This window comes from Tauraco erythrolophus, chromosome 3 (assembly GCF_009769465.1).
Source record: "Tauraco erythrolophus isolate bTauEry1 chromosome 3, bTauEry1.pri, whole genome shotgun sequence".
Classification (NCBI taxonomy): Eukaryota; Metazoa; Chordata; class Aves; order Musophagiformes; family Musophagidae; genus Tauraco; species Tauraco erythrolophus.
Genome location: NC_141467.1, coordinates 59,347,263 through 59,365,520, shown reverse-complemented (window position 1 = coordinate 59,365,520; position 18,258 = coordinate 59,347,263). Strand labels below are relative to the sequence as shown.

General features: G+C 36.4%; 1 protein-coding gene across 1 annotated transcript in view; it reads right to left on the bottom strand.

The window, feature by feature from the left end:
* SNTG1 (syntrophin gamma 1) overlaps nt 1-18,258 on the bottom strand; it is a 162,537-nt gene that overhangs the window by 37,903 nt on the left and 106,376 nt on the right. Inside the window, exon 13 of the mRNA XM_086609311.1 lies at nt 14,958-15,029. Within this exon, the coding sequence (XP_086465437.1) occupies nt 14,958-15,029 (72 nt within the window). The remainder of the gene's footprint in view (nt 1-14,957; nt 15,030-18,258) is intronic.

The following is an 18,258-nucleotide window of genomic DNA, read 5'->3' as shown; positions in this document are numbered from 1 at the left end:
AGAGATAATAGTGGCTGACAGCGGTTAGGTTGCTGGCTTTGGACCTGGAGGAGGAAGTTACTTCTGGCTTTACTTTCAACATACCACACAACGGATATCAGGTTGCAGAAATACATAATATTTAATGATTGCTAGCATTTGTAACTGGCACTAAATCAAAGAATAATCAAATTTATCAGGATAGTCATCACTAAAATGTTTTTGAATGATTTAAAAAAAAATACAGGATGCTTTATGCTAAAATTCTGGCATGCAATTCACCCTTGTGAAAAATACACTTGCAGAAAGAGTTTTAATTAATTTTGTCCCTACTACAGCAAAGCAGCTGTCACAAACCACAAGCTGACCAGTTGTCCTTACAACTACATCTGGAAATTTGGGTATATGTAGCTTGGGTGCAATTTCTACAATGTTACCCCATAGCAGAGAGCACATTTGAGATCAGTAAAGGAGACTCACAGGACAGTACTGACTTCTGGGCAACCTGGTGTAGTGGAGAGTTTCCCTGCCCGTGGCAGGGGGGTTAGAACTGGACGATTTTGAGGTCCCTTCCAATCCTAACCACTCTATGATTCTATGATTATACGCAACTTGCTTAGACCAAGGGGACCATAACTAGCTGATGCAAACTGGAAGAGCGCTTTACAATGTTCAGGTCAGCTCTCTCTGGGGAAGAGAATCAGGAACCTAAAGCTGAACAGAGAATGGAAATGTATGAAACAGGAATCTGTATGAAACTGCTACTCAGGCAGGTAAACAGGCAATGGTAGAGTGAGAGCTATTTTCCTCTTTTCGTTCAGAAGACACGTGACAGACATTCTCAAGAAAGCCAGTACAGCACGAATACATAAATGCTCCTAGTTCAAAACTGCGTTATAGTTTCTAGAAAAATCAACTACAGTGGCAACATTTTAGAATATTTCAACTAATACATCATACTGTGACAAATAAAACAGACATTGTAGTCATTAATGGAACAGAGTAAATCAAAGTAATAAAAAAGGTGAAAAATAAATTCCAACCCCAAATTTATATCAGAAAAAGATTTTTTAAAATCTGAAATACTATTAAGAGAATTTATATTTTGTGAAGTTCTTATTGGAATGAAAATAATATTCAACATTTCCACAGAAAATTTTCTCCAGAATGATAATTTCATTTTTTGACTAGTTTTAATCTGAATGTCTGTATGTAATTGTGATTTTGATACCCATATCTATGGTTAAGTCCATGGTAAGAAAAGTTCACTGCTTCTGCTTCTTCTTGCTGCAAGATCTTTATTTTTTTATTTGTGCTCAGGCATCTAAAAAGTGTATCCTGTATCTAACCATTTTTCTGGTTTTACAATGGATAATTGTAGGAAACCATATGTAGACAAAGATAAAAGATAGCTATCCAAATGTCCTTCTAAAGGTAGCAATTCAGACCAAAATTTTGTCTTATGAATCTAACTGAGAATTGTCCAAAAACCTTTATAAATTTAAGATAAACTTGTCACAAGTTTCAAAACCAGGTCTGGATTAAGCAGGAATCTTCATTAGTCAACTTTTACCAAATGGTTATTTGAGCTAAAATATAAAATGTCATTCTACCCATTTAAGAATCTGCTATGATCTTGTATTTTTATAATCACTTAATAGTCAATGATGGGCATGAGCCAATTTAATGTTGATTTTTTAAGAACTCTTTCATACTGTTAACGATGAGGTGTACCATTTGCCCCTGATGTTCTCAATGTGAATTAATACAGATTCTCTAAAGAGGAACAGCCAGAAAACTTGCAGCAGTATGCTACTTCTCTACTGGAAGGAAAATAGTCCTGCTGAGGGATGGGCTGTGAGGAAAGTCTTTGGCTTACACCCAGCTTCAGGGTAATCCAGCATCTCTGCTGACAGGATGGTATGACTCCTGCTTGCCTAATTAATAATGATGTCCATGTTAAGTGAGAGTAATAAATTTGTCTAAGGGAACCAAGCATGGCTCATTAGGCAGATCCTTTCAAATTAAGGCAGAAAGCTTCTTTATCTCTAAGTAGTGACATTGCCTTCTCTTCTGCAGAAGTAATCTTTTCTCTTTTGAAAGACTGCCCTCTCCAGAAGCAGCACTACTCCTTTTCCATTAATTGTGTCCTTCCATTTTATGTATGTCCAATCATTTTATGTATGATGAATGCATTAAATATTTTGGCTATTATTTAAATCCGCTAAGATGCAAGGGACTCAACTTTCACTGTAGTCAGTGAGAGCTGAGTTGTTCTACTCTACAAAGGTCTGTGCAATAGAAAACAAAGCTAGATCTACCAGTTTCAGGCTCATGACATGACTTTTACCTAGGAGATGTGCAAGAACTATCTGGAAGTCTGGTTTATCTATAAAGTTATATGTAGTGTACAGAGTAATTTGGCAATAGAGCTGTAAATATTACTGACATTGGCAAGCAGTTTTTGACCCAAAGCAACAATTCATGTAAGACGTTCAAAACCATCCTAATCAAAGTTGTATACCTAAATGGACAAAATAGACCTTGACTTTTGAGATAATTTTTATTTCAGCTGTTAAAATGAGGTAAATATTAATGTTTGTGATATTAATTATAATGTCATAATAATAAACAGACAAGAAAATAAAACCTTTCTTTGTTGATGAGTTTAGACATTACTGCAAAAAGAAATCTGTCCTATTATAACCAAAATTCAAACCTAGCACCTAAACTCTCTGAAGATAAAAAGCATTCACTCATCAATTCTAGAGTGCAATAACTCCAAGGCAACTGTAAAAACTAATCACACCATGTCTTTACACTTGCTGGCATCATAGACTTTACTGTGGTTTTACAGTTTGTGCTTCCTTTCACTTATTAGCTCCATCTACCTAAACATGTATCCTTCTTTTTAAGGGATTCTAATGATCTACTTCTTTATCTGAAACTTTGGGAACACTTTTCTTGAGCATCACCATTAGTTGCTATGGAGATGGTTCTAACAGTATTTAACAGGCAACAGGGAACAGATTCACTCCAGATCAAAAAAAAAAAAAAAAGATACTACTTTTCCAACATATCCTCATTAATCAAGTAATAAAGAAAAAATGGCCCATGCAGGCATGCACGTGTTTGTACATATCTCATCATATTTGGACCTTTTTGAATTTTAATGTTAAAAACCATAAGAAAAATGTTGAAACTGCATGTGTGTATATATATGCATTTAAGTAAATATAGAATGCAAGCTTAACTAAAACGGGATAGAATATTTTTCAATGTCCAAATTTTATGAAAATATGTTTTCTCAAGAGGAAAAATAATTATAATTACAGGATAAATTTTGGTTTCAATTAAATTTCCATTAGAAAGATCTGTCTGATTGCTGGAGAGAAATAGAAATGTTCATTCCCTGTAACCTATTAGGTGCAGCAGTAAACTCAAATTACTTTCCTATTCTGCCTTAATAGGAAAATTAATTTCCTATTCTCCTTCATTAAAAGATGATGTAGTCTCAAAGATTCTCATTTGAATCAGAACAAGAATCTGAACACAGGTTTCTCCTGAGCCAGTGCCATAATTGTGCTTATTTGTTTATGACCTCCATTCAGAAATCTGTTTATTTTAACATTATATGAGGAAAATTTTCAAAATTTTCATAAAACAGAATTATCTTTTGGTGAAAAAAAATAAAATTCCTGTACTTTCCATAGAAGCATTGGTGGCGGTTATTTTCTGCTAAAGAGAAATCAGAGACTAATGTAACTACAAACAGAAATTTAAAAATGTGCTGATCACCTCTTCGGAGAGTTATTAAGGTTTTGTACCTCTCCAAGCTTTGAGGTATTATTGGCTGGAAATGAAGTTTAAGAACAAAAGAGTAAACATTGTGATAATAATAGCAATGCTAAAGAGTGGTTACATCTTTTCATTCTGAGCCCTTGTTTACAATTTTCTCAAATTTAAATACTTGTAGATGGAGTTTTTTTCCATGCTGGTTGCCTGTCTGAGGATATTTTTCGTTTTCAAGTTATAGTTAAAACAGCTTAATCCATTCTATGAAATTAATTAGGAAAAGGAATTAAATTGATTTGTCCATGTTAAAAGCAAAGAAACAAACAAAACCACTCCCTGAAATTGCTTTTTGAGCTGCTCTGGGGCCTCCATTCTTTGGAACAGCAACGACTGCTTCAGAAATGGGAGGAAAAAGATAGCAGTTAAGATCTACTGAAAAATTCAGATGTTTGGGCAAAATTTGTCTGTTTTGGTTTTGAAGATTTCATTCTGGTTATGCTCCATCCCCATGGTGCATGGGAAGAGAAGAACCTTCTCTACTTTTCCCAACTGTTAGGAGATGTTATGCTACTAGCCATGTGAAATGAGAACAGGATACACTATTTTCCTTCAAGAGGCGGTGTACCTCTTCAAGAGAAAAAGGCACCTGACTCAAAACCAGAAGTGAACAGAGAAATTAAGTGGAAGAAAAGTCTTTATAATTCTCACATGGTGAAATTTTTGTGGGATTTTTTTTCCTCAACTTTAGATGCACTTGTTTTAGAGGTAGGGAAAGATCTTTTAAAGATCTTCCTCATGAAGAACAGAAATATTGGAAGGATAAGAAATAAATCTGATTAAATAAAAGGCTGGAAAATTACCCACCAAATTGATTATTCATTATAATGAAAGCATTACTTACATGACCACATACTCCTTTTTTTTTCTTTTTTTTCAAACAGAATTCCTTACTTACTCAAATAGCTTTTGCGTACACTATGGTAGGCTAAGAATAGATTAGGGTAGCATTCTGAAAGCATTTGTGTTGGATATCAGTATGTTAGCAAATTTGTATCACCAAATGTGTAAAAAATGACTTTTTGCACGTACTCGCTAATAGTGCTCTGAAGAAAATAAAAAAGTGCCTATGGAAAAGAAGATCCTAACATAAAACTACAAAATAAAAATTAGTTAGGAAATTAATATTTCTATTTTCAGTGTTGGTTCTGGCTGTTGAAAGTAAGTAATATGTAGTCTTTGACCGTGAAGAGAATTCACAAAAAGAAATTTTGAACAGTTGTCCCTGAGACAGGAACAATTTATTTCATATAATGAATGGGGGACAGATCCAGTGAAAAAATACAGTACGATCACTGTTGTGTGAAAGTCTACACTCCTCAATTCTTTATGTAGTAAAACTCCCATGTTTTATGTTAAATTTAATTATTGCTGTAGTCAGAAAGAAAGACAGGAAAATATTCAAATAATTAAAGAATGTGACCAGAAAATTAGGAAAAAATGATAAATTAGAGAAAAATGCTACACAACAATGTACCAAAATTGATGTATCAGAACATATTAGTAGATAAAACACTGAAATAATGCATTGCTCCAGTCTTGAGAAATGCCCTGATTAGACTAAGTCAGTGAGAGGAAACCTCAAACTTTGGATAAATCTGGAATGTAAGACATATACTTGTCTCATTCATTATTTATATTTCACACTTTATATTTCTGTTCTTTTTCATCATTCCTTTTCCCTTAGGTTAAAAGCTGAAGTTGGCTTTGCCTTTCAAGGATGTTTCAACATCACAGTGGATCACATAACTAAACAAGCAGTAAAAAGCAATTTCTTAGAAAGGTGACAGTTTATATTCCCCTAATATAGCATAAAAAAATAAAATTCTGTTTAATTTAAAAAAAAATAGAAATAAAAAGAGAAACTTCTCTAAAATTAAAGGGAAACAGGAAAAGCCTTACTTAATAACTTTACATTTCAAATATTGTTTTTTCATCCTTTTCTGAATCAAATAAAAAGTTAGCAAGCCTTTATACAGTGACAGTTGTCATACATCTAATAACACTGTCTCTTTGCTTTCAAAAAAGACTCCTACATGGTGCTGTACAGTTACAGGAACATCAACATCTTCGACACTCAGGGCCCATTACATTTATCCAAATTAACACACCATGGATTAAGGATTGTATGTATGTAGTGATCTACATACATGTTGAAGCAAAATGAACTGACATCACATACAGAATCACAAAAAATATGGATGATCGGGTCAGAGGTGTCATCTAGTGCATATCTCTGAAAGGCAGGAGCAGCTGCACAGCAGCTTATGCTTATAAGGATCCAGTGATGGAAATTCAACAGCTTTGTCAGGAGCTCTAGTTCAGTGCTGAATGATATTAGTATCTGCTAAGTTTATCGTATGACTGAAGCCAGCTTAATGATGGTCTTAATGCCAGTGGACATGGAGATCATTTATGACTTTTACTATTTTTCTTATCCTATAAGACAATTAATTCTAGATAGAGCGGGAACACATCCTCTTTTCTTTGGAAACATTAAATAGTCTTAAATTTAGAACAGGAGGCAAACCAAAAAGTAAGAATTACTTCAACAGTTTAGAACTGAAACACTCCACAGTTTAACACTTTTTCCATGAACTGGCACCCGGCTAAACCCTGGTTGAAACTCTAATTTTTCATGCATGTAGTCTTAACCTACTCATAAAAGGGATTCATTACTTATGTGTCCTAAGCAGCCTGGAGTACGTGTGAAGTGCTTTAGTGGAATCACATCAGGATGCAAGCCTCAGCCATTGAGCAAAGTATGTTAATGATATACTTCAAAATACATTCTGTACCTTCACTTTATATGTTTATGTGTCTATTGGCATTAATTTTAAAATTTATCTGAATAAATAAACATTTTCAGTAGTTTCCTATGCTTTTTATATCAACCTTTTCTCATACCAGACTTATTGGAAATGGAGAACAAAATTACAGGAAATTTAAGTGGGAAAATTAACATAACTGCATTTGAGGGTTTTACACACACTAACAGCTAAATAAGGAAGGAAATATAAGTCTTCTGAGACATCAAGTTGGTCCTGATTAATATAGTAAGAAAATTATAGCTGCTCTGATGTGAATGATACCAGCTATAAACATCAATGATTCACCATCCTGACATATTGCTGGCATAGGCTGCCTTTCACAATTATCCTCACATTTCATTTCAGAGCTGATCTGACATCCGAATATGTTTCCTATTTTATGCTGAATAAAGTATGCTTTTTATTGTAAATCTCCAAATATTTTTGCATGACACATTGAATATAGAAGGCAGGTGGCTGAACCACAGAAAATGTTTTCTCACAATTAAAAGGACATGCTTGGATGAAGCTGAAGAACATTAGTAACGCAAGCAAACAAGGCAAACTTGCTTGTAGAGAAGTGTAATTTTTTTTATATTCTTCTTCATAAATTACCTGAAAAATTTAACAAACATTTTTTTACCCCTTCATATATTGGGGGGTATTTGAAAAGTTGCTTAAATATTTAAGATATTTACCAATTTAGTAAAGATCTATAAATCCTGTTAAAATATGCACGCTTACACATGCACGCACACACACGCACTCAAAACATACACATTAAAATGAATAAACTAGAAATATTTATTCATAGCAATTTCTGCCACTAATTCAAATTTGCCACTAATGCAAATGACTTAGATACACTTTAATGTTAGAAGTAGTATCATTAGATTATCTTGCCTGACAATTGGTTTAACATGGATCACAGATTTTCATCCACATGGTAATGTAACTCACTAGTATCAGTTTGAATAAAAATGGTGGTAAGAAAATAAAGTTGTTTAAATGCTATCAACTTCTCTTACCAGTTCGTTTCTAATTAATCATCACAACTTTTACAGTTTCTAACATCTTCCCAATTTGAACTTGCCTGACTTTGATTCCTACTCACTCTTTCTTTTTATCTGTTTTTTTTTTAAGAGTTAAAGAGTTCTTCAGTGTCTTGTATTTTCTCTTTGTTAAGGTACTCCCACCCCATAATCAACAGATCTACTGAATTTTTAATGAATTACTTCGTGTGCTTATCGATTTATGTATTTACCCCGCCACCCCCCCAGGTCTTAAGTTATTTGTATATCCATAAATGTTCCTTTAACATCAACCATAGACTACTGCTGTTTGCCATTATTTCACAATGAATAATTTATTCCAATATAATTAAAATGTGATTTTTGTAGTCAGCCTGCTTTACGTACTTTGCATGTCATAAATTGTTATTTCAACTCAAAAATTTTGATAATGAAGAGCTTTATATTTACAAGATATGAATTTTTACATGGTATTCTGAAAACTTTCTACAGAACCTTTTTATAATCCATTATTATATTGTTAATGTATGAATGTGATTGTCAGGGTTTGGGATTTTTAAATATTTATTTACTGTCTAAAATTGTAAATATCGAATTAGGGGATCAGTGCTCCTTCGCTGAATTTATGTCAATAAAACTGTTTTTCAGACAATCATCTAATCATAGAATCAAAGAATGGTTTGGGTTGGAAGGGACTTTAAAGATCATCTAGTTCCAAACCTCCTGCCACAGGCAGCCAAAAAAGAGCTTTTTAAAAGCTACTTTTATGCTTTGAATTTTAATGGTCTTCCTGATTATTTAGAAGGTCCTAATCACATTAAAAATAGTGATTTATTGCCTTGCTAAAGGCGAGTCTCCTCCTCTTCCTTTTCCTTGTAATCTGATCAGGTTGGGGAGGGGGAATAAAAAAAGAATACAGTAACAACAAAACAGTGATTTACTAGAGGACTATTATAAATATGAATCCACTATTTATAAATCACATAATCGTCTCTGGCATCTCTGATTAAGGTGCACAAAGTCCTGCCATTTAGGTGCCTTGAGGCTGCCCAAATCATGAAAACTGAAAATTTTTTCAATTTAATTGAAAATTAAAATCTGAGTTTCCTATACCATTCACGAAAAGAGTCAGAGCCTTTGGAATGGATGCTAAAGGAAAAAGCACAATCCACACATGCAGGCATCTATGAAGAAAACATTGACCGTGGTGGCAGCTGAATTCTGAGTTTTATTTAACATGTTTGGACTGTATTCCCTTCCTGACGATTAAATCAGTGAAGTCCTCTGCTGGGTGTAGACATTAATATTTATTTAGTGGTTTAATATTTTTACTGTCACCAGAAGTGGTAGTATTCCCTCATACTGAAACACTGAAATATTAATGTATATTCAGTAGGATCTAGCAGTTCATATTCTCCACTGTAGCGTTTCTGTCATGAAGAGAAACTTAGAGAAATCTCTTGAACTGATGAAAATTACAAATCTATCTATAAAGATAAACATAAGGTACTAAGTCTTTCTAATCAAAACTGCTCTTGTGAAGTTCATCAGAATGTGAGTTGCAATTAACGAGTGAAAGAAGGGGAAAAAATGGTTTCAGACAGACTTAGTTAAGTCCTGTCCTTGTGGCATGAGGGGTAGTTCTTGAAGTTGCCAGTATACAGCAGGAGAAAATACCAGCATGCTTGCATGAAAGTTGCATCCTAGTTTCTTATAATTATAAATCTAAATATGGCAAAAACTTTCTGAACCCATCTCATTTCATCCAAGCAAGCTGCATAATGCAGATACATTTGGATTAGTAAGTGTTGTGATAACATTTAGTACTCCACTTTGTCAAAGACATGGACCCAAGACCCACGATCTTCTGGCTCTACAGAGGTGTTGCAGCAGTCCTGACCAACACGCTCAGTCCTGCATGCAGATGATAAATCTACTCCTTCTCAGGATGCCCAATAGCCTGATCAATATAGAAGAAAATATGTTTTGGAAATATTAATTCTAAAACACTACTTCTCTCTCCTGGGCAAATCCATACAAAGGTTAGCACAGGCCACTTGCAAGTCCTTCTACTAGATGATCTTTGAGGTCCCTTCCAACCCTAAACATTCTATGATTCTATGATTCAAAGCTGTATCTACACTAATAAATTAAGCATATATGGGACTGTTTGTTGTCGTTATAGCCAGCTGGCAAAGACCAGATCATATTCAATGCTACGAAACTCTTTATCTCCCTAAAATAGGGTGCTCACATGCAATAGCTCATTAGAAATGCTTCTTCACCCATTATAACTCTCAACTACTCCGGAATTGTTTGGAAGAGGGCTAGATAGAAAATTTGGCCCAAAATCCAGCGTAGTGATCATTTTGAAATAAATTAATAATATGATAGAATCATTGATGATTAGGGTTGGAAGGGGCCTCAAAGATCATCTAGTTCCAATCCCCCTGCCATGGGCAGGGAAACCCTCCACTACACCAGGTTGCCCAAAGCCTCATCCAACCTGGCCTTGAATACTTCCAGGGATGGGGCATCTACAACTTCTCTGGGCAACTTCTTCCAGTGCCTCACCACCCTCAGAGTGAAAAATTTCTTCCTTATATCTAATCTAAATCTTCCCTCTTTCATTTTAAAGCCATTGCCCCTTGTCCTATCACTACATGCCCTTGTAAAAGTCCCTCTCCAGCTTTCCGTTAGGCCCCTTTAAGTACTGGAAGGCTGCTATAAGATCACCCCAGAGCCTTCTCTTCTCCAGGCTGAACAGCCCAGCTCTCTCAGCCTGTCTTCATAGCAGAGGTGCTCCAGCCCTCAGATCATCTTTGATCTGCTGGCCATGCTTCTTTTGATGCAGCCCAGGATACGGTTGGCTTTCTGGGCTGCCAGCACACATTTCATAGATTTCATAGATTCATAGATTTTCTAGGTTGGAAAAGACCTTAGAGATCATCCAGTCCAACCGTCCCTAATCTCCCATTAAACCATATCCCTAAGCAGTTCATCCACCCTTTTCTTACACATCCAGGGATGGGGACTCAACCACCTCCCTGGCAGCCTATTCAGTGGCTGACAACCCTTTCAGAGAAGAAATTCTAACATCCAACCTGAATCTCCCCTGACTAAGCTTATACCCATTTCCTCTTGACCTGTCACCCATCACTAATGTAAAGAGCCCCTCCCCCCACCTTCCCACCATCCCTTCTCAAGTATTTGTAGGCTGTAATCAGGTCTCCCCTCAGCTCCTCTTCTCCAGGCTAAACAGCCCCAATTCCCTCAGCCGCTCCTCATAAGTTTTATTTTCCAGCCCCTTGACCAGTTTGTCGCCCTTCTCTGGACCTGCTCCAGGAGCTCAATATCTCTCTTAAAGCGAGGGGCCCAAAACTGGACACAATATTCCAGGTGCGGCCTCACCAGTGCCGAGTACAGGGGCAGGATCTCTTCCCTGCTCCTGCTGGTCACACTATTCTTGATACACGCCAGTATCCCATTGGCCTTCTTGGCCACCTGGACACACTGCTGGCTCATATCAAGCTGGTAGTCAACCAACACCCCCAGGTCCTTCTCTGCCAGGCAGCTCTTCAGCCACTCTTCCCTGAGCCTATAACGATGCTTGGGGTTTTTACACCCCAAGTGAAGGACTCTGCACTTGGCCTTATTAAAGCTCATGCCATTGGCCTCAGCCCAACGATCCAGTCTGTTCAAATCCCTCTGAAGGGCCTCCCTACCCTCAATCAGATCAACACAGCCTCCCAGATTGGTGTCATCCGCAAACTTACTGAGGGTACATTCACTGAGGGTACATTGCTGGCTCATGTTGAGCTTCTCATCCACCAGCACTCCCAAGTCCTTTTCATCAGGGCTGCTCTCAATCCATTCTCCGCCAGCCTGTACTTATGCTGTCTGCTCTCCTGAAATCCAGGGTAGTGAGCTTGCTGTGCACCCTCCTTGCTTCCCTAAGAATCTTGAATTCCACCATTTCATGATCACTGCAGCCAAGGCTGTCCTTGAGCGTCATGTTCCCCACTAGCCCTTCTTTGTTGGTGAGAACAAGGTCCAGCAAAGTACCTCTCCTCGTTGGTTCCTCTACCACTTGGAGAAGGAAGTTATCATCCATGCATTCCAGGAACCCTCCTGGATTGCCTATGCCCTGCTGTGTTGTCCTTCCAACAGATATCGGGGTGGTTGAAGTCCCCCATGAGACCAGGGCTCGTGAATGTGAGGCTGCTCCTATCTGTCTGTAGAGGGCCTCATCCACCCTGTCCTCCTGGTCAAGTGGTCTGTAGCAGACCCCTACTACTGTGTCCCCTGTCCCTGCTCTCCCTTTAATCCTTACCCATAAGCTCTCAATTGGGACCTCATCCATCCCCAGGTGCAGGTCCATCCATATAGATGATGACGTTCCACCATATAGAAATGTTTTATGATATTTACTTCTAGTAAATGTGTAGATTGAACAATTCGAGTTTAAGATGAAAATATGAAACTAAACCCACTTCAGAGACACTGAGTGATGATATTGTCCTGCAAGCAGGCATTACTAGCTTCCTCGATTTATCTTTGCCCAATGACATGTGAATGTCTCTTCTGAAGTAGAAACACAGAATAATTCCATCTTCTCAATTTTTCTGAAAAGAATGACATGAACTCAGTCTCTGCCATGGAAGAATGGAAAGTGGAGGGGAGGGAACACACTGTGGTAGAAAAGCCTCAGGGTTCTTTTCTTCATTTTTTCATTAGATTTCCTGAGCTATCATGCTATCTATCAGTCTCTGAGAATATAATCGCTTCAAACCCTGTTAGCCTGCCCTTTTGCCATTCAACTCATTCTCCAATGAAAACAAATTTATAATGAAAGTAGCATGTGAGGTACTATAGAAGGGAAGAAGTTTGAAGGTGATCACAAAAGCACCAGAGTAACTTCTTAATGTTTCCTCTGCTTCAGTAATATCCACAGGGCTTGTACAAATGTGTCTAGAAACGCACATTGCTTAAATGGAAACATTTATGATGCTGGCATAAAATCTGAACAAAACTTTACAGAGGTTCAATGTAGTACTAGTAATTGGAAGCTGTTTTTCTTGGGTTTACTTCCTTTATATTTAGTGAAATCATGGTTAAGTCCAATAGTACCTGCTGTAGAAAACTAGAATATGGTGAAGATTAATACTACAATGTCAGAAGCTGTAATTTCTTTGTAATGTTTTTTCTACTTCTGGTTTTTTATTATTTACAGGTTTTAGTCAGTTAAAGAATCTGTTCGAAACGTTTCAACACTATTTAAGTTTGACCATGTTTACAGACAATAAAGGAATAACTGAACACGAATAAGGTGACAAAGAAACAAACAAATTATATTCTTATATCACTTAAAATGGAGTTGCCTCTCTGCTGGCATGTCCTGTGTTAATATTGACTGAAAATAGTGGATCTACACCTCTTCCCACACAGTTTGGAGAACTGGATGATGAGAAAAACTAGCATCTTTGTACTCTTTTCTGTACTTCCACGCAACAGTGCCAGGAAGGCATTGGTTCAGGTTTTACTGCTTTGTGGCCTGACTCCTTAGCTGTAACTAACGTCTGCTACACGGCTGAAGAGAGAAGAAAAATTCCCTGCATTGGTACAGAGAAACAGGAGATAAAGGAGAAGGGGAAGAAATAAAAATGGCTAAAATCGAGTGAATGAGAAGAGTATCAACAAAGGAAAATGGCAGAAGAAAGGAAAAGAAGGACTTTTAAATTACAGAAGACTGTATGACATTGGTTCTGTACATGTCTATTCAAACAGTATAATAAAATCTGTGGATAAGGAAGAGTCATCCTGACTCCAAAAGGTTTAATTCTCAGAGAAGAGCTATCTTGAAGCTTTCTGTTTTCCAGGCTCAAGGCCTGAAGTAATCAGAGGTTATCAAGAAAAATAAAAGTGCATGTTACGTGTGAGATTTTTCATCTCTCTCAAAGACTGTGTTCTAAGAGCATTCTTCATGTTATGTCCTCAGTGCAATGCCTTCACAGAGTGACTAACTTTTCCTGTTAATTCTCTCCCTACATGAATACTACTAAAGAGTCAATGTTTGCATACACTTGATAGTTAAATGACATGCTGCAGCGGTGGGATGTGTTGCATTTAGGATGTTCTACTCCTTGATAAAAACTGCAGATCTCACAGTAAACGTAGTGGTAAAAGAACTATCACTTTTCTGTTCCAGATTGTGAGCAGAGGGTTTTTTTTTTAAGACTATAAATTTGGTTTCTTGCTTTTGAAGTCTCTGATGTAAAAAGTTTCTGAATTTTATTGAGCTGTTCTATCTGTAATCTGCCTCCTGAAAGAAAATATAGTGAACCTATGTGACCTATAAAAAATAGGAAATCATGCCATGTATGTCAGTATAAGCTCTTCCAATCAGAAACACTTTTTTTATAATATGATTTTTCATACTTCTTTTTGATACTACTTTATCTCCATCTAGATGAAACTTCAGAACAGACCAAATTACCTTTAACATAATTTTGATCAAAAAAAACTAAAAACCAACATACACAGGAAAGCACTTCAGATGAATGGAAAGAGACAATTTTTTTTCATCTTCTTTTCATCTCTTTTTCCTCACTTTGTGTTTTAGATTGAGAAATGCTGAGCACCTGGAAAACTTTTTCACTGTTTTTAAAATAGAGAGAAGACCATATATATTCATTCTGAATGAATTCAGAATTAAAAATTAAATACAATGTACAATGCTGTATGCAATTTGTTACTCACGGCTTTAATTTTGTAAACATATTTCATTATCTCTTCCCAATTATTACAGTTAAGGCAAATTGAAGACATTGAAAAAAATACGATAAAAGTTTTCAGAATGGTATTGCATATTTTAAGATCTCTGCTCTCAGTGTTAGCGAAATCTTACATTCCAGTCACTGTTAGTTGACTCAACATATTTGAAAGCAACTGAATTGATCGCTATTTCTTTAGCTCTTTGGTTTTAAAAAGAAATGTTATACTGGTTAAATGTGCCATTAAAATAAAGCTATAAAACCCTACTACATTATGGAGAAAAAATAGTTTTGTAGTCAAAATTAGTTTATTTCCAGTTTTGCCACACCTTTTGAAAACATTCCTTCTAGAGTTTGGCTCTGTATCTACTGACACTAGGACTTTGGACATTTACTTCAAAGGAAAAAAATTTGATCTTTTTCTGCAAGGTGATTTCCAGTTGCAGTGCTATGCTCCAGCTTGTCAACTGGTCTGACAAAGTGGTAATTTATTTTACACTTTCTCATCATACCTTGAGAATTTTGCACATTATCTCATAAACTGAAAATGTTTTCTCAGCTCGTGTCCAATCCCAGGTTGTGACCTTGGAAAAAAAAACCACAAAAAACAGGAAAAGAAGTAAGTTATTTTTATTTATTTCAAGAATTAAATTTATTTAAAAAAATAATTTTTTCCCTAAACTTTCTACTCGTTACATCCAGTATGATCAAACACTACCTTAGAGCAGTAACTACCAGAGACCAGACTGTTCCATCTAGGCAGTGCTTAGGAGATGTCCTGCCTGTCTGCTTGTGCTTACAACACAATGCCTTTGCATGTAGGCAGCTCTATTCTGAACGATGAGGCTTCTCCTGGGAGTCTCCTGCCCACACTGGCGGTGGTTGCACTGAGATCTTGAGAGGATGAAGCTCTTGAAATCCTCTCATAGACTATAAGAGCACATGTTTGTCACCACTTCTCTCCGTGTAACTGCATGCCACAATTTGCTCTCAGACACCTACATTGTTTGAAAATCCATAAGACCAAAGTCTCCAACCTTGCAATGTCCTAGATATTTACTCCACATTCCTTAGAATCCAGGGGAAAAAAATAACAAAAAAATAAGAGGCAAATATCTATTTCTTTTTTTTTCTTTTCCTTACCAAGATTATTCTGCTCCTAAATTCTTGCAAACTAAGATTTGAAGAATAGTCTATTTCTTCTCTTTGTCTGAGGATTTGACAATTGCTTTTAACAGTATTAATTTAAGTAATTATTTTACACAAAAATCATGCAAGGGTAAGGCTTAAGACTTAAATAAGACAGAAATGGATAGATGAATATATTCAGTAAAGGAAGAGTCAAGGGGATATCACAGCAAACTATAAATAACTTCCCAAGGAAACTGTGAGAAGGAAAAAGGAGAATTCTTCATAGTCTCAAAAGACAGTAGAACCCACAAAACTAAATAAAATTTAGGTTATATATAAGAAAAAAAATCTTAATGGTAAGAAGCATTAAAGAGTGGCCCAGCTCCAAAGACAGACAATTGTATCATTACAATAGTTAAGCAAGATGAAGAGGTTGATGAAGACAGTTTATTTGGTTTTCAAGATTCAAGAATATAAAATTCTTTGAAAATTGTATCATAAAATTGTATCCATACCATATGAAGAATATATTATATCAGACCAATATACTTTTTATCTAAAGAGAAAACAATCATGAATAGACACAACATGGCTGAGAAGCATCTATGGGTACAAAACTTTGCCTTGGTGTAAAACATTCTTGATCAAAATTATTTTGGTGCTGTATGAGAAAATTCTATCCTTAACATATTTTCAGGTATAGACACTATTGTAATTTAAAACCATTTCAGGAAATCACAGTCAGGAACGAAAAGTTCAAGAATACGGTGTCATAATTCCTCTTCTATTAGAATTTTATTGATTTGCAGTCATTCTCAGACTCAGTTTTCACTATCTTATTGAAATATGGGTTCTGAGGAAGGGAGTGACTAAATACCCAATGTCAACACATCACTTCACACAAGCTGAAGTCATATTGCCCCATCAGGAAAAGCAGTTACTATTGCTGCTGAAGCAAAGTCATTTGGAGATATACTGAAAAGGTTACTGTAGGCCCCATACTTTTGGGAAAAATATCAGAGCTCCTGATTCTCCCTCAGTTTCCTGCTTTTTATTTAACTTACAAAGGTATTTCTTCTCAGGTGAAAACAAAACTCTTTATATAGAAAGATATGTGCAAAGCAAAAGCAACTGTTGAATTAAGACACTCATAGAAATTGCTTGCCCTGTTCACTTTAATCTTTTAATCTAAAAGCTTGAGTAGCAAGAGAAAAGATATCGGCAGCTCCTTCTCAATTAAAGTCCATTATCTCTGAAATTTCCAAGTATAACCTATAAGAAAGTGAAACCCACCATACCTGACGCACTTAATAATTCTAAAGGAGAAAACATACCAGGAAGTAACAGGAAAAGAAAATAACAAAAGTAATGTTGTTTAAAGCTTTCAAAATACAAATACGATACATTAGAATTGCTCATTTATGTGAGCATGGAAAGGCAGGGTACTATTGATCAACCAGATAAAACTAGATGCAAGAGGAGGCCACTGAAGATATACTGTTTTAACACATGCTTCCCTAATGTGTTAGACTTTGGCAAAGACCAGGGAAATACTTTCATTTGATTTTCTGGTTAAAAAGTTGGCAGCACATCTCTGTTCAGAAAACAACTTAATCCAAGGAGTTTACACTGCAAATATAATTAAAAATGTTTTTCTTCTTATAAGAACACTTTATGTGTCCCATAAACAGAAGCTCTGAAACTGTGGCATTGAAAGTTTGTTCTTGATCTTTCATAATCCCTGGAAGAGATGAACACATATACCTGCAGAATAGCAAACAACTTCATGTGTAAAAGCTTGCATATAGAAAATAGGATTTTAGAAGTCCTTTTAAAAGTCCTACTGCAGTCTTTGATAAGAAGATAATTTGGCTGCACATATAAGTGTGCAATTATTACATCCATTACATGTTTCATGGTAGCTCTGTAAGAACTCTTCCTTCTATCTGTCCTTTACAGAGCATGTTTGTCATTCTGATTCCTTCCAGCTCCGAGGAGAGAAAATATTTTTTTCTATGATTGAACTGTCTTTCTATTTTATTATAAGAACCAAAATCTAGCAAAACAAAACCATGTTGTGCTTGCAGCTCATCTGAAACTAGACCTATAAAGACTTCAAGGATCAGCAGCAGCTTGCCAAAATTGTCTTAACTCACATCACTATGGTTCACAGCCCTATCATGAACATGTTCCTCCCACACTCATTAATTACCACTCATCACCTACTTGCCCACCAGAAGCATATTACTCCTGGAAACTTACAACTGAGTCCTCAGTAAAGAGGCTTGTAGTTTCTTCCATAATGCTTACAAAAGAATAATCTTCCTCTTTGTATTGAATGGGAGCTCTCAGCATTGTTTCTGCTTCTGTCTGGTGTTTAGAATGGAGGTGACTTTACTTAACATGCAACAAATGCTTGAGTAGGTCTGTCAAAACCAGGAGAGCTGCTTTTGAATTAAGGTGTGGCATGGTTTGATGTGGGGGGGGAGGTTCTGGTGGCAGAAGCTGCCCATCAGACCGGACTCCCATCCCCCTCGGGGCTTGAGCCAATCGGCGCCTCTGCGAATTGCCCTATTTACGTCGGGACAAAGGAATCAGAAAGGTGTGCCTTTGCCCAGGAGCAAGGAGAAGGGAGGGGGACACTGCCCCTGCTCCCCGGCGCCTGGTCGGGTGGCAGCCCGG